The 26,068-nt window shown below is 37.6% G+C and overlaps 1 protein-coding gene and 1 long non-coding RNA gene across 2 annotated transcripts in view; one reads left to right on the top strand and one right to left on the bottom strand.

The window, feature by feature from the left end:
- Positions 1 to 26,068, bottom strand: part of akt1 (v-akt murine thymoma viral oncogene homolog 1) — a 56,244-nt gene that overhangs the window by 22,699 nt on the left and 7,477 nt on the right. The window contains exon 3 of the mRNA XM_082143822.1: positions 1,103 to 1,231. Coding sequence (XP_081999948.1) covers positions 1,103 to 1,231 — 129 coding nt within the window. The remainder of the gene's footprint in view (positions 1 to 1,102; positions 1,232 to 26,068) is intronic.
- On the top strand, positions 15,761 to 17,844 carry LOC309479721. Its single transcript, XR_014199404.1, has 3 exons — positions 15,761 to 15,786; positions 15,979 to 16,348; positions 16,508 to 17,844. It is a non-coding gene; the product is annotated as an uncharacterized lncRNA (long non-coding RNA).

Genomic DNA, 26,068 nt, shown 5'->3' with positions numbered 1-26,068 from the left:
TGTGTCAATCGAGTTAAGAAAATAAAAAAGGTGCAAAAATAAACCAGAACTTACATTAAATTCAATTTAATTTAATTCAGTGTCTGTCAAAAATTAAGATTTTTTTTTTTTTTTTTTACACAAAATGTTACAAAAATGCTAAATCTGTCAATCGATTTTTACCAAAATACTGAGAAAGGGTTAAAATTACTAATAATGTTGCAAATTAACCTGAAATTATTTTAGATGCAATTTTAATCATATTTGTTTTGTCTGTCAAAAATTAAGATTTTTTTTTTACACAAAATTTTGTTAAAATATCTAAATGTGTCAAACAATTCTTATTTACAAAAAAAAAATACATACTTAGGAGATTTAAAAAAATGACTTATAATATTGCACATAAACCTGAAATTATATTAAATGCTATTTAAAACATTTCTGTTTTGTCTGTGAAACTTTAACAAAAATAAATACTTAGAAGGTGCAAAAAATTACTTATGTTGCAAATTAACCTAAAAATTATATTAAATACTATTTTAAAGATCTTTGTAAAAATGTACTTTTTTTTTTTTACACAATTTTGTTTTGTGAAAAAAAAAAGATTTTTACAAAAATATATACTTAAAAGGTGCAAAAAATTACTTATAATGATGATGAAATTATATTAAGTACCATTTTAAACATTAATAATACATTTTTTCTCACAAAAGTTAAAATGTGCTACTGATTGTACAAAAATAAACACTAAGAAGGTGCAAAAAACTATGTATAATGTTGCAAATTAACCTGAAATTATACTCCATACAATTTTCTATCATCTCCGTCTCGTCTGTCAAAAATTAAGACTTTTTTTACACACAATTTTGTTAAAGAAATGCAAAATAACTTTGTTTATAAAAAAAAATAATACTGCACTCAAGTAAGCATGCAATGTGATAAGATGATGTGACAATGGTAGAATCCTACATAATGCATATCATAAAATAGTCCCATATTACCCGTATTTATTGTTATTGTTCACATAGCAATATATAAACAGAAATAGCTATAGTAGTGTGTTTCCACACATGCGTCCCCATCTCAGGCTCTAGTAAAGGTAAGGTGTGGATGAGAGACTCACGGGCCACTGAGAAGTTGTTTAACGGCGTCTCCAGCTGATCGGCGTCCTGCGGTCGCTCCTTATAACCCGTAAACGTACCGTCATTCTTCAGCAAGAAATACCGCGGCCTCCACGTCTTTATGTACTCTCCTGAGGAGACAGAAGACAATAGAAAGCATTATAAATATGAATGCATATACGGCCAATGCCTGATGATGAAGTCATATTAACCCCATATATTGTATCAGATTTGACACATAAATTAATAAATGATCAACATGATCTTAAAACTTAATCTCCAGTCCTTCTGTGTCTGATTGAGAGTTTATACTTTTATAGCAAGTAAAAGTCTTGTAGTGTAATTGTACAAACGTCCTTCAGCTCGTGCTTCACACGTCTTTCTGCTGTCAAATTAGATTTTTATCAAGTAAAAGTAAGAATAACTTTGATATTGTTAGTAATATTTCAACTGAAGCATGTTACATAATTATCCAGACATCATTTAATAGAAAAATAATGTCATCTCTCAATCATCATTGTATTATAGCATTGCATTATATGTTTTACAGAGCTTTGATCATAAAACTATTATGATCATAAGACATATTATTGGTAGATATTGAGCGCCGACCATATAAATATCAGCATCTGGACCAGATAACATATTATTGCTCAGTTTGTGCTCAGAATAAAACTGACCTCCATATTCCCCATAATTATATCAGATTATGTGAGCAATAAAGCCTAATGTATCAGATAAGATAACATATACAGGGATTTACAGGGTTAAGATCATTTACTGAACGGAAAGCTAAGCCTTTAGGAAACTATTGTAAAGGCATAGTGAAAGCATGCATCTAAATATAGATTTAAAACCCTGTTTGAACTTAAAACAACAGCATGACACAAAACACCTCAGTTTCCGAAGAGAAAGCGCGCACAAAAACTGCTGCCGTTTTCTGCATCCAAAATCAATTTGTGCTGAGGAACGTGCAGAAGTCACTGCACCAGATGTTGCGGAATTGGAAAAGAAAAAAGAAAACGGAGAGAGACACGCAGCCGTGGAGTCTGTGGCACGTCAGAAACACAGAGACAGTTTGAATAGTTATCCAGGAAAAGTGTAATTTATTTTTAATTACGGGAGTTGAATATTAACCCCATGCAGGGTCTGAGCAAGCTGTCCTTAATTGGCCCATTTCCTCCGTCACTAAAGTGTGGATGTGTCACGGCAAACGTCTGTCTCGGTGATATTCAGACGCTTTTTGGCTCATTTCAACTGTGACAGGCCAGAGGAGCAGCGATTGGCCCGTAACAGAGCAACTATACATGCATTTATCATTTAAACTCATAATCCTGCTTCCAAATATGAGACTTTCACAGCCGTTTTATGGAAAGTTCATATAATACCACATCTTTATTAGAAGCATAGCCATTTTATGATGCTTAAGCAATTTCAGCTTGTCCCTTTATTGAAATAAAACAATAAATTCAATTAAACACCTACTAATTTAAAAAAAATATATAAATGTAAAATTATAAATAAATATTTTACAAATTAAAATGTCAGAATGTGACACTAAAAAGTGTTGATATAATAATTTAAAACTGAAATAAACTATTTCCAAATACAAACATTTAAAATAATACACTTACAAAAATGTATTAAATTATGAGAATGTAAAATTATAATAAATCTGATAAAAAAAAAAAATAAAAAAAAATTAAAATCATCGGAATAAAAGATTTTAATAGTTTCAAAATAAAAGCAATCAAATTAAAAACACTTACTAAAAATTATTTAAATCATAAACATTTTAAAGGTTCAATAATACCAAGATAAAACACTCACTAAAAATTATTAAAATCATCAGAATGTAAGATTAAATAAATAAATAAATATATATAAAATTTTATAAATATATCAATAATTTACAAATAAAAGCAATCAAAATAAGATACTTACTAAATTTAATTAAATCATATTAATATAAAAGTATAATAAATATTTCTTAAATAAAATGGTCAAAATACAACACTCGCTAAAAATGATTAAAATCATAAGAATGCAGGATTAAATAAATAAATCAACAATTTCCAAATAAAAACAATCAAAATAAAAGAAATTAAATTAAATCATATAAATGTAAAACTATAATAAATATTTTTAAAATAAAATAGTCAAAAATCTTTAAATTAAAATAAATAAATCCCCCCAAAAAAGCAATCAAAATAAATCACGTACTAAAAAATCTAAAATATTTTTGTTTGTTTGTGTGCATGTCACGTGACCATTAACCTCCATGAGAGAACCATGAACAAGCGAGTACATATTTTAGCTCACGAGGGTTCAGCAGACAAAAAAAAGTGTGTGAATCCCTGGTCAAATAAGACAATCTAGAACAGTCTAGCAACAAAAGATAAACTACCAAACCGCATAATGCATCCAATAGGAGGTGGCTCTTGAAACTAGAGCAGCACAACACCTCTGCGGAGCTTCAGCACTTCAATAAACCTAAAGCATTACAAATGAGTCCACCTGATTCACAACAACTGGGGAGGAGGAAGAGCGAAGCCCACAGCCGCGGGAACATCTGTCCTTGAGCCCTGTGTACTTAAGACTCTCATTCACACCAGATGCCCAATATGTTATTATGGCTGTTGCCATTTTTCATCGTGGCAAGATGTGACGGCATCTCGCTCAAACTTGTTCTGCAGGCTAAGAGGTTTTGGCAATCAAAAACACACTTCCTATAGGAAGTACTTCGTCTGGTGTTTGATGAATCACTTTCACTGTATTCCTCTTTTTCAAGTGATATAAGAATTTGAAAAATTTGTAAATCTAAATATACACTACCGTTCAAAATTTGGGCTCAGTGCAATTTTTTTTTTAAATAAATAAATAATATTATTCAGCAAGGACACATTAAATTGATTGAAAGTGACACTAAAGACATTTATAATGTTATAAAAGATTCCATTTCAAAGAAAAACTGTTCTTTTGATCAGTCTATTCCACACACAAAAACATAAATACAATCACTTTCGATGAGACATAATTGCTTATTACTTTTGACCAAAAGGTGGCGCTGACACCAAATTTGCGTGGTGTGGTCAGTGTTGGTAGGCAATGACACGCACCAATTTTGGTATCAATATGCCAAAGCCTTGCAGAGATACAGTCTCAGATGCAGCTTGGCATCATGCCATCTAATTCGTTGATGTGGTAAACGAATAGAGTTTTGTCCATCGACATGAAATCCATAACTTTATTCCATCAAAGGAATCTTTCAAGACATTAGGCTTGACTAATCAAAAGCTATTAGTGTTTTTTGAGATTTCATTATAGTTTTTGACCACAATACCTTTTGAGTACTATCACACACTGAATTTTGTAACGCTCCTACGCCAATGCATTCATAAAATAGAGCATTTTACGACAATTCACAATGGTCAATGTCCAAAATGGTTAACATGGGAAAATTGGGTATTGTTCGACTCTGTATGACGCACCGAATCTAAAAAGACCAATTATAAGCAAAACCAGCAGTTTTTCATATCTCCTATCATTTTAAATAATAATAATAAAAAAAATGTTTTATCAAATAAACTTCTTCTTGGTGAGAAGAAACTTACAACTAAATCTTACTCCAAACTTATGAATAGTAGTGCATAAATATCATAAAATAAATATAATTAAAGTCCCCCTGTGTTGAAAATCCAGTTTTTAATGTTGTTTATGTGTCTGTGTGGTGTTTTTTACACAAGACAAACCATGTGTAAGTTCATAAGTCGACACCATTGCTGAGTATTTCCTCCTTAAAACTGCAGTGAACCAAAGACAGTCTCAAACACACGCTTTGAAATCGCTGGTGTTTCTGACGTCACAAACTACCTTGTAACCAATCAGATCAACGTGTGATCGTCAACCAGTGGATCTCTGAGCTGAGTGAGTGAGTGAGTGAGTGAGTGGAGGCGGGGCTCATTTGCATATTCATAGAACCGCGTATACTAAATGAGGCAAGGGTGTCGAGTTACATTCAAGATATTTTAAGGCATGAATACATTTTTTTTCAAGGAAAAAAACATTTAAACAATGTAATTTTAGTGATCAAAGATGAGTTTTAAAGCAACAGTAAAGATAATTTTTTATCTTAAAATAAGGTTTCCAAAATGGTTTCAGTGGTTCATAAACTCGTAACAGGGTGAACGGCACTTCTGCGTTCGCTTTGCGTCCCTATATCTGCTATAACCGCATTGTGCAAGTTTGCCAGATCGGGTCACGTTTCTGTAGTTCAAATGAGACATAAGAAACAAAAAATTTGACTTGCTTTACGACAAGCGTTACAACAGTCATTATTTAGTTTTTCTTCGTTTCTGATGTCGCATTACATCATACTTTCATAAAATCATGCAACATACTCTAGCTTGTCTGTGGACATCATTCATTCCAAAGCTTTTGTTTATTTGCTGGATAAACAGCGAGCGTGCGTGTGACGGGAGGCTGCGATTGGCTAAATTATTTACGACAGCGGTAATGGACAATTTCCGCTTCCAACCTGTAGGGGGACCGAAGAGGAAAAGTGCTTTGCTGTTGCTTTAAGGGATACAATGATTGACTACAGGGAGACTTCAAGGTAATGATATAATTTACGAGTGCAGATTCTTGTATCTGGTTTGTGTGATCTCAAAAGCACTACACCAAGATCAGACGTGACCCTTTCCCAACCACATCCATTCAAAAGAAACCCAGACCAGATCTGGCCGGACGCCTGTCTACCCGTCTGTCTGTCTGTCTCTATGCCAAGTGAGTCCTGGGACAGTATGTCCACCATTCAGACACCGTACATCATGACACATGTTCATCAGCGTGACATCTTTGTGACCTTTTAAAGAAACACACTGATTCAGTTTCATCATTTATTCGTGAACAATGCATCTATCACAGCGGGTTTGCTAATGTGGAAGTGTCTCAGACGGACAGACGGCTCTTGTTTAAACGGGAAGGTGCTTTACAACGCAGGCCTGACGGGCACTGACAGATGTGTTTGTAGTTATGATGCCAAAGTTGTAATTGTGTAGGGTGTGAGATTAATCCACCACAGGGACACACAGCGTCCAGGGTTTTCATGCCAGAATCTCTGACGCACGCCGGTCATTCACTGCCGCCCATTAGATGACGGGCAAAACATGCTGAGGATCACATGCACACCGAACCCATGCAAAACACGGTAGGGGTGTAACAATATATCGCGTCACAACTCACAATACAAAAATGCAACAATATGTGTCGTTCACCCAAAATAAAAATTACTATGTGAGAAAAAATTCACGTTTTCAGAGTTTTGGTGTCAGTACTACATTAAACTGCTATATATAATGTTGAATATAATGTATAATAATGCAATGGGGGAATGATAATGCCAAATGTCTGATGTTACCAGTAATAAGTGGCCGACATTATTATAATTATATCTAGTCAGTGAAAGAGTTCAAGCATATTCATCTAAAATAATTCTGTATTTTCAGCTTCAGAATCATGAATATTGTTATTGTCCTGTGATTTGGGTTTCAGCACCAAGTCCAAGAATATTCATTTACACACACACTGTAATATCAAATTTAGCATTTTAATCAACAGTACATTTTTTGTTTACCTTTTTTTCATATGTCTTGGAGTATCGTATCGCACTAATATGGTATGGTGAGTTCAGTGTCGTGATATGTGTCGAATCGTGACGTGAGGGTCTCGTTACACCCCTGAAAACAGCCTTCAATAGTGTGCAAAACACAGACGCACACGTGATGATTTACACCATCCATAAACAAACACTTCTTCACCAGAACTGATCACTAAAGAGAAGTTTGATCTTACACAATGTTTTAGTTGTCATGGCCTTTAACAAGTTCCTGTATTTTGGTCAAACAGTTTATCCTTGCAGCTCAATGTAACTCAAATCTAAAAATTCAAGTGTACAGCGGTTTCCACAATGCATATCGATTACAGAAAATCCATGTTTTAATTATATATAAAATAAGCTAAGTTCAAAGAATCTAGATATTACAACTAGGGCTGTCGATTTAACATGTTCATTTAATTAATTGGCTATGGGTAAAACGCAAATAAATTGATTTAATGAACCCGCCCCAGAATAACGTCGATTATCTTACATTTCATACAGTGGATTTGTGATGAACATGAATCAGGACAACATCTTTCTGCATGATGAAGCTTATAGAATGAAGTTATAATGGCACTAAACTTCAAGATATATGAAATATGAGTTTTCGTCTCATATTTATATGATATGATATAGTTAAGCAGTATTACACGAGTGCTGTTTATATCTTGAACAGCACGAGTTCAAATGTGATATTGATTATATACAACATTTCAATAAATAAGTAGTTAATATTTTTTTATATATATTAGACACAATATTGTTTTGTTAATGTATAAATTTTGCCAAGGAAAATATCACCTATAAAGCCAGAGCTACACACAGCGATGTTTTGTTTCTGAATGAATCCTCGTTTTGAGTGAATCAATCAGGTGAACCAATTTTTCAATGATTCATTCATAAAGAGAGCCATTTACTTCATTCCTGAATGAATCAACCGTTTGAATGAATGAATGATTCAAAGGGCCCTATCTTGCACCCAGCGCAATTGACTTTGTACAGCGACGCATGTATCACGACGCACGTCGGTAAATTAGGGAATGAACTTGCGCTCCTGGAGGCGGTTCAGTGAAAAGAGGAGGCGTGTTCCGGCGCAAACGTTCCCTGGTGCTATTTTGCAGTTTCAGAAAACAATTCCGCCACAGACCAGGAGAAACCTAGTCTAACGTCAGTGGCGCGTTATTCAGATGCTATTTTAAGGGCGCATGCTTGGCCATAATGTAGCGTGAGCACAACACACACACACTTTGCTTCTCTCATCTACACAGACGCAGCAGTTCACATTTTTGCAAACCATACATAATTACAAGGAAAAATATTACCACACGAGGGAAATCATTGTGGTGTCCATGAAGATGTGAAAAATAGGCATAAATCTAGCTTACACATTTACCCAAATTATTATACGCCAGTTTAACCGAAGCTAATTTGGGTGTGTTTCTCCATCCCAATGTCACTTCTCTGCGTTTTTCTCTGTCTTCTCGCTGTGAACCGCTCCTGGCGTGCGCCTGGCAAATCCGCCGTTATAATAGCAATCCGCCATGGAACAAGCGCGCCTGCTCTTAAAGGGAATGTGAGATGACGCTCTGATTGGTTTATTTCACGTTACGCCCAAACCACACCTATGAGTAATGAAGCTACTTCAGACCAACACATTTTAGATTTGCGTCGAGCGCAAGAGTAATTTATCCCAGAGATCCGCCCACAAAGTTACTTGCGTTTCGCGTTTGATACTTGCCTTTCAGATCGTTAAAATAAGGCCCAACGACTTACTCATTTAGACATTTACCGCCACCTTCTGGCAGTTTTAGTTTCTTATTTAGCGCATCACATCATAAATAATACACTGAGATCTATCTTTTCACACTGAGGACCTTTGAGGGACTCATTTCCTTCTGGAGCATCAGTGAATGTTTGAACCTTTTTTAATAGTTGTGTTCGAGTCCCTCAATGGTGCTCAGTGTGAAAAGATGGATCTCAAAATCATACTATCACTGCTGGAAAGGGTTCAAATACGCAAAAGATGCTGGAAAACTGAAGAATTTTTGGGACCTGGATTGTGAACATTGTGCAGTTAAACTGATCAGGACAAACTAGGGACTCAAGAACAACCATCACAAAACAATGGATCATCCAGGGAATGACACACAGTGAATCAAGGGTATGTAAACTTGTAAACAGGATTATTTTTATCAAATCAGCCATTTTTTTGTCTTGTGGACTATATGTAAACATCTTTTATGTAAAATATCTTTAAAAAAAATAACATGCATTTCGTATGATCCCTCTTATTTTGTTAAACTTTTTACAGATTCTTCAAAGGGTTCACAAACTTTCAAGGACAACTGTATATATATATGAGAACCGCTATAAAAGCATTGTGGTGTTCAACATCCAGTGTTTCATATTCTATCACGGAACACACACACACACACACACACACAATGTCATGTGACACCGAACACGACCACCACATCCGTCTGACCGTCTCCTCATCTCGTTCACCTTCCTCTCTTCATGTGCCACTTTCTCATCTAACCTTTTCCTGTCTCTGCGTTCCTTCCTCTTTCTCTTACTCAACACTTCTACTTTTCTGACACGCTGCTCTTGTTTTCGGCTCAGAACTCTGACGCAGAGGTAAACCAGGGACAATGAGACAGCTGTTCATGTAGTTTTGCATTTATTTGTGTTGTCACACACATCACCTGTTTCAGACTGATGTTACTACAGACGTGTGTGTGTTTCTGTAAACAGAGAACATCTAAACAAATTAGACTCTGGAGAAACAGACCATTGTTTGCCAAACATCTCAGACATACTCACACTATCTGTGAACACACGAGACAGAAAGACAGATTTCCATATACACAACATACAAACATTAACATTAGTAATTAATGTATAACATAAATATTATATATACATATATATGTGTGTGTGTACTTCTTTTTATAATTTACATTACATTACATTATATATAGATAGATAGATAGATTATAAATTAATATTAAGAATGAACATAACAACATAAATATAATACATATATACACAATTACATATATGAATACATAATACAATAGAGTTGTTCAATAATTCATAATCATATTTTATATGTAATTATATATATATATATATATAAATACATACACACAATTAATATTAATAATTGATACATTAATAATTGATGTTTACAAATACATATTTATAAATATATAGATATATAAATATTAATCAGTAATATCCATAACATAGTATATTGTATATATAAAGAATTATAAATATATTTAATTAAATATTTTAAAAATATATACATGTATAAATACATACATCTATATAATTAATATTCTAAATATATAACTATAAAACTAAAAAAATATAAAAATATATTTAACACTACTATTATATATATATATATATATATATATATATATATATATATATATATATATATATAAAAAAAATTAAAGATTAAATATTTAACATTCTGCAGTATTCTACTAAAAATGAACAGAGAAGATTGCGAAAGACCATAAAGTGTGAAAGGGAACAACACAAGAGGAAGAAAAGAAAAGCGAAAGGTCAAATAAAAAGAAAGTGTATGAGAGCGCCGGCGCTGCATCCGCATCAAGTGGGAAGAGATCCTGACATTTCCTGAGACTCCCTGACACTTCCTGCCACTCCCTGCCACTTCCAGACCCCACCTGCCACTTCCAGACCCCACCTGCCACTTCCTGAGACTTTCTGCCACTTCCTGAGGCTCTCTGCCACTTCCTGAGACTCCCTGACACTTCTTGCCACTCCCTGCCACTTCCAGACCCCACCTGCCACTTCCTGAGACTTTCTGCCACTTCCTGAGGCTCTCTGCCACTTCCTGAGACTCTCTGCCACTTCCTGCCACTTCCTGAGACTCTGCCACTTCCTCCCACGTCCTGCCACTCCCTGCCACTTCCTGAGACTCTCTGCCACTTCCTGCCACTCCCTGCCACTTCCTGAGACTCTCTGCCACTTCCTGCCACTCCCTGCCACTTCCTGAGACTCTCTGCCACTTCCTGCCACTCCCTGCCACTTCCTGAGACTCTCTGCCACTTCCTGCTACTTTCTGAGACACTCTCTGACACTTCATGCCACTCCCTGCCACTTCCTGCCACTTTCTGCTATTCCCTGAGACTCTCTGCCACTTCCTGCCACGTCCCGATACTCCCTGCCACTTCCCGACACTTCCCACTGCCGCTGCATTCATGGCTCAGGACAAGCGAGAGGATGGGAAACGCGGGTGACAGGCTGTGTGTGACAGGAGAAAGGAGGCGTTTAAGGAAGGAGAGGAGGAGGAGAGCTTCAGGATTTAGGGAATTAAATCTCTGAAAACCGGGAATGGGGGGGCTCTTTTGTTGGTTTTTCCTGGGCCTCCCCCTCTCCCCCTGGAGCCCCTGTGAGCGGGTATCCTGCAGCTGTGCCGGACGAGCCCGTTCTCTGCATATCAATGAGCCAGAGGTCCAGCAGCGGGTCGTCCCTAACCGGCTCTCAGGGCTAAAAGGCCACCGACAGTGACAAACATGCTCTACAGCAGATATGTAAAACCTATAGGCATCTTTTTATCTGCTATGTAATATTCACAACTGATTTTGCTAAGTATATCAACATTTAAAAAACAATTGCAATGTATCAGTGGCCAGCCAGGCAATGTGTGTGTGTGTGTGTGTGTGTGTGTGTGTGTGTGTGTGTGTGTGTGTGTGTGTGTGTGTGTGTGTGTGTGTGTGCGCGCATTTATATATATATATATATATATATATATATATATATATATATATATATATACACACACAAATACATACATACATACATACATGCATACATATATATGCACATATACATACATATAACATTCTGCATATATATATGTGCATATTTATTTAAATTTCTAGATATTATTTATGCATATATTTTCTCAATTCACGCACCATAGGTGTCAAAATGTTTCCCATATAAGCTCCACAAAACACTTCACTATGGGCTGGACAAGCCTAAAATAAAACATTAAATATTTCAAAATTATCTTTTCTTTGCATATCTAGTGAAGGATTTAATGTGCTTTGATAGTATGATGAAGTGGTTTCTTGTGCAAAAAAAAAAAAAAGATTCACTCTAAAATTAAAAATCACAAAAAAAAAAAGCACTAAAATATTGCAAGGGGAAAATACTTCCGCAACCAAGTCACTGCTGCTCTCTATTGTTGTCACATTTACGAATTTGGCATAAACTGTGTTTTTATATGAGCAGAATATGAATTTGCCTTTATATTAGTAACAAACGCCCCTTTAAATCAAATCTGGGAGGCAAATATTCCCCCTCCAGATAAATAAAGTTAATTTCTGCCCGAGCATCCTGGCACTGCCAACCAGGAGCTTAAACTCTTCCGCAGCTTCTCCATCTTCTTCTGCCTTTCTCCTTTTCTTCCCGTCTTTTGTTGGTCCCGTTTTTCATTGCAGCTGGATCAGAGGGAGCGTTTGGCAGACACCACTGTTGCCGCTGGGGTGGGTTTTGCCACCGTACAAGAGAAAAGGGGTGAACGGAGGCGCGGGGGGGGAGGAGGAGAGGGGTCGGACACTCTTTCTCACGCTCGTAAGAAAGGCTTCACTTCTTCTCGCCGGCCACAGGCACCTGCTGATTACCATAGAGACACTGTGGGAAGTTTTTCCCCCTCCGCTGCTTTTTGTGTTGTAGATTCTTTCCCCCCCCCTTTTCGTTCCGGTAAACAAGCGCTCCATGGATTAGTTTACTGGGATATAGTGCAAAGAAAACAAACAAACAGGAGCGAAAAAATTCCAGCGACCCGTACAGATGCTCGCATGAGTTTCCGACAGAATGACGTTATTGTTGTGGGATTGTGTCCTGCGCTATGAGGGACTGTGAAAACATCAGCTTTTGTGACGAGTGACATTCAGACAACGAGTTTAAGTTTTGTTCTCGTTTGATAGTGTCAGTGCAGTCAATTCTATTACATTAGTAAATACAGTCAAACCAGAAATGATTCAGACACCAGATTTAATTTAATGTTTTTGTTGCAGGACATTATAGTTCATTTATGTGAGTGAGGAGAGCAAAATAAAGTAAACTGTGACATATTATACCCATAAATTCTTCATACAGTGACTACCAGTAAAAATTATAAAGATTTGGGACCAAAACTGATTGGGACACTTTGAGCTGATCATGTTTTGCTGAAGTGTTTTGTCTTTAATTGCTAATGCTCTTTTTACACACAGACTGAACACAATGAAGCATTGCTTGGTGATTGGTTGAGCTAAACTGGTATTATCTAATTGTGTTGATGCAGGATATGGCCGTTTTATTTCCAATAATGCACGAAGTAGTTTTTTCTGAAATCTGAGAAAGCGAAGGAAAATAACACAGGCGTAAAGGTTTTGAGAAATGCATTGGCAAGTTAACACAATATCCTAGAGCTCACCTGTATAATTTGCTATAAAACAAGGGTAATAATAACCGATTTCAGATTTATCCACCAATAAAAGCCATGCAAGCAAAAACAATGTCATTTCACAGGATGGACAGATGATGACTTACAGTTTAACTGGCGATTCAAAGCCAGAATAGAGTCTAATAATGTGCTTTATAGACAACATTTAGTGTCGAACCTCCTAAACTACAGTCAAACCAAAGATTATTCAGAATATTAGTGTGTGCAGGACATTATAGTTAATTTATGTAAGTGAGGAGAGCAAAATAAAGTAAAGTGTGACATATTATACCCCATAATTCTTCATACAGTGACTATTTCGGACCAAAACTGATTGGGACACTTTGAGCTGATCATGTTTTGCTGAAGTGTTTTGTCTTTAATTGCTAATGCTCTTTTTACACACAGACTGAACACAATGAAGCATTGCTTGGTGATTGGTTGAGCTAAACTGGTATTATCTAATTGTGTAGTTAAATTTAACAGCTGACAGATATTCAACATAATTCATGTGTGAGACAGTCTAACAGAAGGACGGACAAAACCAGTCAAATATCAATGAGTTCTGCTCATATTTTAGTACCATTTTCTAAACGATAGTGAATAAACTGTGATAATGTGAGAAATGTTGAAGGAGTCTGAATTAATTAATTGGTTTGACTGTAAATTAAGTGTCTTTTAAACCCTAAATAAGCAGACCGATGTCGTCATGTGTGAATCCTGTCCACATTACCAGAGAAGTTTCGCATTGATGCTCTGCGTGAGAGAAGCCGGAAGATTAAAGGTTTGAGCATATACAATGCAAATGTTCTAATGTAAGAAGTCTGTTGTCAAAGTAAGTCGTGATTATGCAGTCAAATGAGACTGAACCATGTTTAAAGGTCATTTTCAGCAAATGAAATTGCAGCATAGCAATACTAAAAATCTTGCAAGCTTTTCAGCATAACATCTGGAGTCTCGTATATAAATCCTTGTGTACATTTCCTCCTAAAAGTGTGCGTGTGCACAAAAGGCAGATTTTCCGTAAGCACAAATGTTTTCAGATTTATAAAACCATATGCATGGTAAAAACCAGTACAAAATTGCCTTTAGAAATCCCAGTCAGTGGAATACGTGCGTATATATGCATCCCCACCCCAAAATAACCATTTATAGAGCTTATTTTACTATGCATAACATGATCTGCATGATCAAGCCTAAATCCGAATTCAGAAAGGCACGGAAAATGAATAGCGCATTCTGAGCGTCATTGATAAATATCTTGTAAAAGGTGTGGTCAGGATCGCCACTAAATATAATTACCCAACTATAATTGCGAGAGAATGCAAAAGCATTGAAATATTTTTTTTTCCATCACCATGTCCCTTTAGGGGCTCCGTAGAATGCGTCATTTCCTTTCCATATACATAGTGTTCGGCTTCGGGCACATCCTTAATCTGCATTTAACTTCCGTACGCATATTCACATCCATGTGATACTACAGTAAGTGTGTTTAACGGTAGCCTACAAGATCCTATGAGATATGAACTAAATCATAGTGTACTTCATTACTCCGCTCACACCAGTAAACCAGTGCAGATGGTGCACACGTATTTATGCCAAATTTATTTACTATAAATCCCAATATGTGCATGGAAGATTACACATGCACATCAGATCTTTTCAGGGTTATTTTTCATTTTTCAGCTTATTCTGGTCAAGAATTGGTCAATTAGAGAGGAAGAGACTGTCTGAGTTACTTTGAACCTCTCAAACTAGAGACTATATTCATTGTAAATGCTGGTCTCTTGTAAACAGCCCCAGATATGACCGATATAAACTCAAGCACTCCTGGAAATGACGTGAAGAAAACCATTTACATTTATGCATTTAGCAGACGCTTTTATCCCAAGCAAATAAAATCAATTTGTCAAACATTATTATTACATTATGCCAGGACTAAATAACTAGATAAGGATGATCTGTAGGTTCTAAAAATCTAAGGTTCTAAAAATCTAAGATTCTAAAATCTAAGGTTCTATTAATCTAATGTTCTAAAATCAAAGGTTCCTAAAAATGTAATGTTCTAAAATCAAAGGTTCCTAAAAATGTAATGTTCTAAAATCTAAGGTTCTAAAATCTAAGGTTCTAAAATTTAAGGTTCTAAAATCTAAGATTCTAAAAACTAAGAGGCTAAAAATCTAAGGTTCTACGAATCTAAGGTTCTAAAATCTAAGATTCTAAAAACTAAGAGGCTAAAAATCTAAGGTTCTAAAATCTAAGGTTCTAAAATCTAAGGTTCTAAAATCTAAGATTCTAAAAACTAAGGTTCTAAAATCTAAGGTTCTAAAATCTAAGGTTCTAAAATTTAAGGTTCTAAAATCTAAGATTCTAAAAACTAAGAGGCTAAAAATCTAAGGTTCTACGAATCTAAGGTTCTAAAATCTAAGATTCTAAAAACTAAGAGGCTAAAAATCTAAGGTTCTAAAATCTAAGGTTCTAAAATCTAAGGTTCTAAAATCTAAGATTCTAAAAACTAAGAGGCTAAAAATCTAAGGTTCTACGAATCTAAGGTTCTAAAATCTAAGATTCTAAAAACTAAGAGGCTAAAAATCTAAGGTTCTATAAATCTAAGGTTCTAAAATCTAAGGTTATACAAATCTAAGGTTCTAAAATCTAAGATCTAAGATTCTAAAAACTAAGATTCTAAAAACTAAGAGGCTAAAAATCTAAGGTTCTACGAATCTAAGGTTCTAAAATCTGAGGTTCTAAAATCTAAGATGTAACAGTGAAATGATTCTGTGACAATCAAATAACCTTTGTACAAGTGTGTAGACTGTTGTGTAAGTTTACTCGTATATCTTTACTCATATTATCTAAATATAAAACAACAGCACTCTCACCCACTTGACAAACACATTCTGAAACAACAGCGACTCTAACAGCTGAAGATATGTTTATGATGGATGACAGAGACGGGCGAGACCACAGCGATCAGAAACACGGGGAACGCCAGCAGACGTGTGAAAGAGTGGAAAGAAAGTGGAGAGAATGAACAGAAGAAGAGGAAGGCAGAGAGAAAAATGGGCCGGACGAGCAGCACAATTGCAGAGCAGGAGGTTTCGGCACAGAAAAGTAAGCACACAGCGGGCAGATACGCAGACAGAAGCAGACCCTGCTGGCGCACACACACACACACACACACACACACACACACACACACACACACACACACACACACACACACACACACACACGCTGACAGCTGCACTCTGGTAATTTACATCTCTCCAGCACATTTAGCAGGAGCCTGTCTGCCATCACCCGCAGCACCGGGACCTGCTGGCCTCCAGACAGAGAGAGAGTGAGATCCACCGGGGAACCGGGGAACCGTGATCCGACGCTCGTCCAGCCAGAGACCCGGCGCTGATGTGCTCAGCTGTCACGATCCGACAGTGATGGAGAGAGTCAGAGGAGAGGAGAGGAGAGGTGTGTCGCGCTGGGAAAGCTCAGCACAGGGGCGTCAAACGTCTAATGAGAAATTATCTTTTATGTTTTATGAGCACTTCATGTTTAGCAGTAATGGGCTACGGACAGGAATGAGTGTGTTCGCTTTCATGGTGGGCGAGCAAAATAAAGAGAAAATAACCAAATGAGAAATAACTACATGGTTACTTAAAAAAAAAAGAAAAAAGATCATTTAATGTTGAATCACAAGAAAAGAAAAAGAGTATTTAGATTTTTTTTTTTCTGAAAGAAATTAATACTTTTATTCAGCAAGGATGCATTAAACTGATCGAAAGTTATACAAAAGGCACTTATGTAAAAAAAAAAAAAAATCAATGCATCAGTTTCCACAGAAATATGAAGCAGCACGACTGTTTTCAACACTGATAATAATCATAAATGTTTCTTGAGCAGCAAATCATCAAATTAGAATGATTTCTGAAGGATCATGTGACACTGAGACAGCACGCCTGAGCTGTCATGTGACAGTGATGAAGAGAGGAGAGGAGATGTGTGTCGCGCTGGGAAAGCTCAGCACAGGGCCGTCAAATGTTTAATGAGAGATTATCTTTTATGTTTTATGAGCACTTCATGTTTAGCAGTAATGGGCTACAGACAGGAATGAGTGTGTTCGTTTTCATGGTGGGCGAGCAAAATAAAGAGAAAATAACCAAATGAGAAATAACATGGTTACTTAAAACTTTTTTCATTTAAATGTTGAATCACCAGAAAGAAAGAAAAAACTATACAACTTAATGTATTCTACTCATCAAAAGTTTGAAGTTTTTTTTATTTATTTTTATAAATAAATTAATACTTTTATTCAGCAAGGATGCATTAAACTGATCAAAAGTAGGATTTGTTACAAAAAGATCATTCAATGCATCACAGGTTCCTCAGAAATATGAAGCAGCACAACTGTTTTCAACACTGATAATAATCATAAATGTTTCTTGAGCATCAAATCATCATATTAGAATGATTTGTGAAGGATCATGTGACACTGAAGACTGGAGTAATGATGCTGAAAATTCAGCTTTGATCACAAGAATAAATTACACTTTACTATATATTCACATTGAAAATAATATTATTATTATACTACTAACATTTCACAATTTAAATGCAGCCTTGGTGAGCAGGAGAGACTTCATTCAAAAACAATAAGAAATCTTACCGACCCCAAACTTTTGAATGGTATTGTACACATAAATATACAGAAAGTGTGAAATTAGGTGGTATAACATTTTAGTCACACCCCTAGAAGTGCTCGTTGTATAGTTTAAACGTGACTTGGACTGATATAAACGTGTACACACTGATTCCAGAAAATGGTGTAGAAGCAGGTCAATGAAATCTGTGGCTTTTTCTGTGTAATACGATCCATGATAGTGTCGCCTGAAGCTGAACTGAGACAGTTAGCGTTCAGCAGGTCCGTTTAGTGATAATGTGAGTGAAAAGACCTAGAACCGCTTTTGTATCTCTGTGTTCAGAGGAAAACACAGGCTATGAATCCCTTCCCATCATGGCAAATTAATGGCATACAAGAACTATGTGAAACGGGACACAGGGTACAAAATGTGAACAAATTGATGCACTAAAAAGTGTTTAGTGTGAAGTAATCGAACGCACCAGTTTCACCTGCTGGACCAGAAAAGAGCTGGAAAAATCCTACAGAATACTTAAACCACACAGCAATGTGCTAAATCAGATCAAGCATTATAGCAACACCCTGGATACCACTCAGAACACTCTAGAATCATAGTAACACTCTAACAACAACATTCTAGCATCATACTATAAACCACTTAGCAACAGCCTGGCAACCACTCACAGCACTCTAGCATCACAGTAACAATCTAGCAACCACTCAAAACATTCTAGCATCATAGAATCACCCTAGCAACAAAAAAGCACTCTAGTATCATAGCAACATCCCAGAAACCAAAAAGCCACACCCTGGAAAACACTCAGAGCACTCTAGCATTACAGCTAGCAACTACACACAACACTCTAATATCACAGCTACTACACCCAGGCAGCCACACAGCAACACCCAGGCAACCACTCACAACACTCAAGCATCATCCAAGCAACCACATAGCAACACCCAGGCAACCACTCACAACACTCATGCATCATCCTAGCAACCATAGAGCGACACCCAGGCAACCACTCACAACACTCATGCATCATCCAAGCAACCATACAGCAACACCCAGGCAACCACTCACAACACTCATGCATCATCCTAGCAACCATAGAGCGACACCCAGGCAACCACTCACAACACTCATGCATCATCCTAGCAACCATACAGCAACACCCAGGCAACCACTCACAACACTCATGCATCATCCTAGCAACCATAGAGCGACACCCAGGCAACCACTCACAACACTCAAGCATCATCCAAGCAACCACATAGCAACACCCAGGCAACCACTCACAACACTCATGCATCATCCTAGCAACCACACATCAACACCCAGGCAACCACTCACAACACTCAAGCATCATCCAAGCAACCACATAGCAACACCCAGGCAACCACTCACAACACTCAAGCATCATCCAAGCAACCACATAGCAACACCCAGGCAACCACTCACAACACTCAAGCATCATCCAAGCAACCACATAGCAACACCCAGGCAACCACTCACAACACTCATGCATCATCCTAGCAACCACACATCAACACCCAGGCAACCACTCACAACACTCAAGCATCATCCAAGCAACCACATAGCAACACCCAGGCAACCACTCACAACACTCAAGCATCATCCAAGCAACCACATAGCAACACCCAGGCAACCACTCACAACACTCAAGCATCATCCAAGCAACCACATAGCAACACCCAGGCAACCACTCACAACACTCAAGCATCATCCAAGCAACCACATAGCAACACCCAGGCAACCACTCACAACACTCATGCATCATCCTAGCAACCACACATCAACACCCAGGCAACCACTCACAACACTCAAGTATTATCCTAGCAACCATACAGCAACACCCAGGCAACCACTCACAACACTCATGCATCATCCTAGCAACCACACATCAACACCCAGGCAACCACTCACAACACTCAAGTATTATCCTAGCAACCACATAGCAACACCCAGGCAACCACTCCCAACACTCATGCATAATCCTAGCAATCACATAGCAACACCCAGGTTACATTACTTTGAAAATGCTATCTATGTTTTGCAGGAAAAGTATCTTTATTCAGTAAATAAATTCTAATTGATTTCCCTTCATTAGTCTAACGAGGGGCCGTTTCTTCACACTAGTCGCGCAGCTCAGATAGTGGAGAGTTTAACTGGTATATCAGGCCTCAGTTTTACTGGCCTTCGCTGAGCTCTTGGCCTTGATGTTCTCATGCTTTGATGTTTCGTGATGTCCTCACTTGGCAGAAAAACAGTGCATTTTTGGCTTTATAAAACAGCCTCTTTACGTTTGTTGGAATGAATTAGACGAGTGTATGACGTCAATCCACTCCAGATGCTGAAACTGCTGAGCTCTGACAGACAAAACAGACCTACAGAACGTCTGAAAACACATCTGACAGCTTCATCTGCACTTACAAACACAGACAGTATGAAATAAAAATGAACATTTATTACTTTCTTGATACATGCTTTTGGTCTTTCGACAGAGCACATTATTCTAAGGAAGCAAGATATCTGTCATATCAAAAGTCATTTTGGTCAAAGATCATGAAGACAAACATGCATTTCTTTAGATGAATTCACAATAGGAACAGGAACTTGAATTAACAAAGTACATTTTGATGTTACGCTGGCACATAGAAAAGAAGGAACAAAGAAATGCCAGTTTCCTACACATGAACAGCACATGACTAATTGATACAGAATCGAGAGGCTAATTAAGTTTCGCTAACGGCAACAAAAGTACCCGCTTGTTCTCAGATCAGAGAATCTAGAATGTGACCTTCTCCGGTGCAGGGATTGTGAGGTCGATGCCGTTTAAGGTTAAAAGAGGAGTTTTTCAGTGGCTGGAGAACTGAATAAAGACTAAAACAAATGAAAGAAATCCCTCGGCTGCTGCTGTTAAACTATATTTATAGACAAGCGCACAATGACCTGGATTCATAGAGGAACCATCGCTGAGATGAGAACGCCAGGCTTCAGAAATCTGTCATTGTATTCAAATGACCAGCAAAACAACATGCAAACAACATGCAACAGAAATGCATCTTCTCACGTTGTCTTCTTTGTTCGCTCGCTCTAATGTCTCTCTAATAACATGCAAATGGCAGATGCTTTTATTCAAAGCGACTTGCATTGCATTTAAAAGTATATTTTAGATCATTTGTTCATTGCCTGGGAATCAAACCCATAACCTTGGTGTCGCTAGAGACATGATCTACTCTTTGAGGCTTTGAGCAATCCGGAATGTTCTGCATTAAAAGTTCATTTGAACAATAGTTCATTTCTTTGTCCTTTTTGAAAGCTCCTGTATTCACTGTTTTCTTTCAAAGCTCATGAAAAGAGCATCTCTTCTTGTGTACGGGGCGAGTAAATGATAACAGGATGTTTCGGGGTAAATAGGGTGAACTTTAGATTTTAAGGTAATTAAACTGTGGACATGTTTTATCAAAATGGTCTTGACGGAATCACAAAGGGTTTGGTCGAGCTAATTTAAAAATACTTTATGATAAGAACAACATTTGCATTTCTATGCAGCTGCCTTGATAGGACGTGCAGAAAACTGTCTTGTTTTCCAGTACAATTATTTAAAGATTAAGATTAAAGATCAAGATACATTTACTGATTCGCAAGCATGCAACAACAAATACTCCGGCGTTTTGAGCGGGTTTTTTTTTATTCTGACTTACTTAAACACCTCTGATTGGCCACTGAGTTCAAGAAATTAACAGATGTGGCTGTGATTGGCTACATTGCTCAACACTGAAAAAACACATTGTAAATAGAAACCTTTGACGGCCTCCAGAGCGCAAACACAGATATGCAATGGAACGTTTGCCAAATATGTTTATATTTGCGACCACTTATCTCAAGTTTATGCTTAAAGTCTCCCTGTTAAAACTCATCTTTGATCATCAAAATTGCATATGTTAATGTTTTCTTCACGCCTTATATCTTGAATGTAACTCGACACCCTTGCCTCATTTAGTATGCGTGGTTCTATGAATATGCAAATGAGCCCCGCCTCCACTCCCTCACTCAGCTCAGAGATCCACTGGTTGACGATCACACGTTGATCTGATTGGTTACAAGGTAGTTTGTGATGTCAGAAACACCAGCGATTTCAAAGCGTGTGTTTGAGACTGTCTTTGGTTCACTGCAGTTTTAAGGAGGAAATACTCAGCAATGGTGTCGACTTATGAATTTACACATGGTTTGTCGTGTTAAAAACACTAAATAGACATATAAACAACATTAAAAGCTGGATTTTCTTTAAACCAAGAACAAATATCAGCCAGTGGGCTCAGAAAAATAAACTTAATTCAAAGGGAAGACTAGTTGATGTGTCTGAACCGCATTGACAGATATTTGTTCTTGTTTTGAGCATAAATCAATTTCAAACAAGACTTCTTATCTTGTGAGATTTTTCTTCTCCAGTAAATGCATCTTGATATAAGAATGTTTAGATATTTGTACTGGAAAACAAGGCAAAAATACTGCACTTTTTTATGAGACTAGAAGAGCTGAAATCTACAGGCAAACCCTCACATTCTCCCAGCATCTCGAGCTGGACGGACGCTGTCAGATTCCACACTGTTGTATTAAACTCTGAGAGTGTGTTGTCTCTGGACCGCGGGCATCGAGACTCGGGTCAAACGCACTAAACAACCCGTCTGTGTGATGGCAGACGGTGGCAAAGGTGAGCTGACAGTGACGTGACATCTTCACCCGTTCACCAGAAGCCTTTTGCTCTGGCCGAGGGGAACGAGCGCTGTCCAATCGAAATGCGCGGACAGTCCCGGTGACATTTCCCTGAACACAGATGCTGGCGCACTGACAGCCGACCGGACACACACTCCTGACGGGAGGGAGAGATGAAGAGAGAGAGAGGTGTGTGTGTGTGTGTGTGTGTGTGTGTGTGTGTGTGTGTGTGTGTACCTACTGAACTATATTTTGGGGACAAATTTGTACCCAGAAGTGACCAAACCTGACAAAATCTCCAAAAACCTCACTTTAGGAACGTCCTCATTTGTAAATCTGGTATAAAAATAAAGCAATTAAAGTTTTTTTTTTTAAATGTAAAAACACAAAGTTTTCTGTGATGGCTAGGTTTAGGGGTCGGGTTAAGGCCAATTTATACTTCTGCGTCGAGTGTACGCCGTAGTGTACGTCGTAGGCTACGCACGTAGGCGACGCCGTCGTGAGCATTTATACTTCTGCGAATGTCTGTGTTGCTCTGCAGTTACACCGCCGAAACGCTAGTTGGCGCGGGTGGGTTTTAATGTTCCAGTTCCACTGTGTTTACATTCCTCGCGGCTATTTTCAGTTTAGGTTTCTACAAGCAATGGCGACTGAAGGAGTCATACAGATGGCTGTATTTCCGCACTTCTTCAAGCAATCTCTCAGTCACTTGGTCTTTTTCCATGGCTCTTCACTGATCTTCGGAATTTAAAAATGGCGGGCGGGCGGTGCAGAGTGTAGGAGGAAACGCGATGCTATCCAGCTGACCAATCACAGATCTTGCGGTCCGCGTCGCCGCGACGCGTAGTTACATTTTTGAGGAGGTGCGCGTCAGGGTACGGCGAAGGGTACGACGTATGGTACACGTCAATGCGTATGCTACGCCGTACCTTCTACGCGCACCCGACGCAGAAGTATAAATTGGCCTTTAGTGTAAGGGGAGAGAATATACTGTGTGTTCGTGTGGATGGGGGTGGGTGTGGGTGTGGATGGGGGTGGATGGGGGTGGGTGTGGGTGGGTGGTGTGGGTGTGTGTGGGTGTGTGTGTATGTGTGTGTGTATTTCAGAATGAAACTAAATCTGGAAATAAATGGAAAAAAAAATATTTCCAAAAGACCAATACTTTACATTCAAGTTACCAAATGTTTTTGAAAGAAGTCTCTTCTGCTCAGTAATGCTGCATTTATTTGATCAAAAATACAGTAAAACAAATTTGAGATATTTTTAGAATTCAAAATAGCCGTTTTCTATTTTAATATACTTTAAAATACTATTTATTCCTGTGATCAAAGCTGAATTTTCAGCATCATTACTCCAGTCTTCAGTGTCACATGATCCTTCACAAATCACTCTAATATTATGATTTGATGCTCAAGAAACATTTATTATTATTATCAGTGTTGAAAACAGTTCAGATGCACTTTTTCAGGATTATTTAATGAATAGAAAGTTCAATAGAACAGCATTTATTCGAAACTGAATCTTTTGTAACATTATAAATGTGTTTGTTTATTAAGTTTTTAATCAGAATTAAGGGGTTTAAACAGGTAAATATTTAAATTATATTTTTAACCCAATGTTGGGTCAAATATGGACAAACCCAAACGTCGGGTTAAAAATTAATTTTTTTTAATATTTACCTGTTTAAACCCCTTAATTCTGATATTTAGTTTTTAATTCCATTGTGACATTTTCAGATATTGCGTAGATATACCGTACAATTCAACAGTAAAAAAAACACAAAAAAAAACAGGTTTAAACAGGTAAATATTTAAATTACATTTTTAACCCAACGTTTGGGTTTGTCCATATTTGACCCAAAATTGGGTTAAAACAACCCAGCATTTTTTTTTAGAGTGAAGGAATCAGACATAGTTCCTACTTTATTTGAAAAGAGACACATCAAACAAACATCAATTGAATGCACAAACAATTCGCTTTTGATTTCCCCACATCTTGATGTGAGTATAACTGGGGGAAATTGGAACGTCAGCCCAGACATTATTTCTAGTAAGAGCCCGAGTGGAAAACACACTTCCCGTCCCTGCAGACCCTCCATTCACATATTTCAGAATCAGCCACTGAGATCTAAATAACGGTTGTTCCCCTTCGCCACCTCCTCCCTGTTTCCGGTTCTGGTTAACCAGACACCCGTCTGACGTCACCGTCTTCTGCTAAAGCCATCCCTCGCGCACCGCTGTGTGTGTGTGTCTGAACAGCAGATCTGGTTAGCAGAGTGGAAGTGATGCGATTTCATTCGTCATGCACGTCCACAATTGTGGTAACATTCAGAAATGTTTCTAAAAAGCACCTGGAAACCCAAAAGTCGACTAAACTAACCATATACTGTAGCAACACAAACCAGCAACCAGAGAGAAGCTTCAAGCTACCATTATGCTGAACTAGTCATTTGCACGTTAAAGGATTAGTTCACCCAAAAATGAAAACTCTCAGTAATTACTCGCCCTCATGTTGTTCAACCCCGTCAGACTTTTGTTCATTTTCCCCACAAATGAAGATATTTCTGAGTAAATCTGAGAGCTGTCTCACTCCTCCATCGGCTTCTAGGTAATCGAGATCTGCCATCCCAGAAAAGTTAGTAAAGACATCGTTAAAATAGTCCAAGTGACTACAGTGGCTCAACCTTAAGTTTATCAAGCGTCGAGAATACTTTCTGTGCTCAAAACAAACAAAAATAACGACTTTATTCAACTCTTCATTTTCTTCTGTGTTTCTCTGAGTGAGTTGACGTAGTGTAACAGCGCAGCGCTTCTGTACGTCAGAACGGAGGCTCACTATTGGCCGATGCTGGTCATGTGTGTGATGCTGGCCAATAGTGAGCCTCCATTCTGACGTACAGAAGCGCTGCGCTGTTACACTACTCAGTTACACTGTTACACTACACTGCGCTGAACTCACTCGGAGTAACACAAAGGAAAATGAATAGTGGAATAAAGTCGTTATTTTTGTTTGTTTTTTGCGCACAGAAAGTATTCTCGTCACTTGATAAACTTAACCCTCTACTGCACGCATTATTATGCAATCATGGAAAAAAATGTTACAGTGTTTTTTTATATATAAATTGCTCAAATTAACTTTTTTTTTTTTTTTTTTTTTTTTTCGGGGGGTACTTTGTGGTGCGTTGCCATATGGCAACATTGTGCGACAATGGAACAGCCTGATGTGTTTTCTCCCAAAATGACATGAAATTCATAGATGATAGAACATGCATGTGTTTGTGCCTTTGCGTGTGCGTGTGTGTGTGTGTGTGTGCGTGCGTGCACATGTGCATGGGGACTGCACAGCGACTTGTGTATGTGGTTATTTTTTGTTCACCATACAGATTTTGGAATGACAAAAAATGGATCTACTTTACACCTTTCCCAACATCAGCTCAACACTGTGCAAAGGACGACAT

The sequence above is a fragment of the Leuciscus leuciscus genome (assembly GCF_965113295.1).
Source record: "Leuciscus leuciscus genome assembly, chromosome: 17".
NCBI lineage: Eukaryota > Metazoa > Chordata > Actinopteri > Cypriniformes > Leuciscidae > Leuciscus > Leuciscus leuciscus.
Note: the sequence above shows the minus strand (reverse complement) of the source record. Positions and strands in the feature narration are given on the sequence as shown.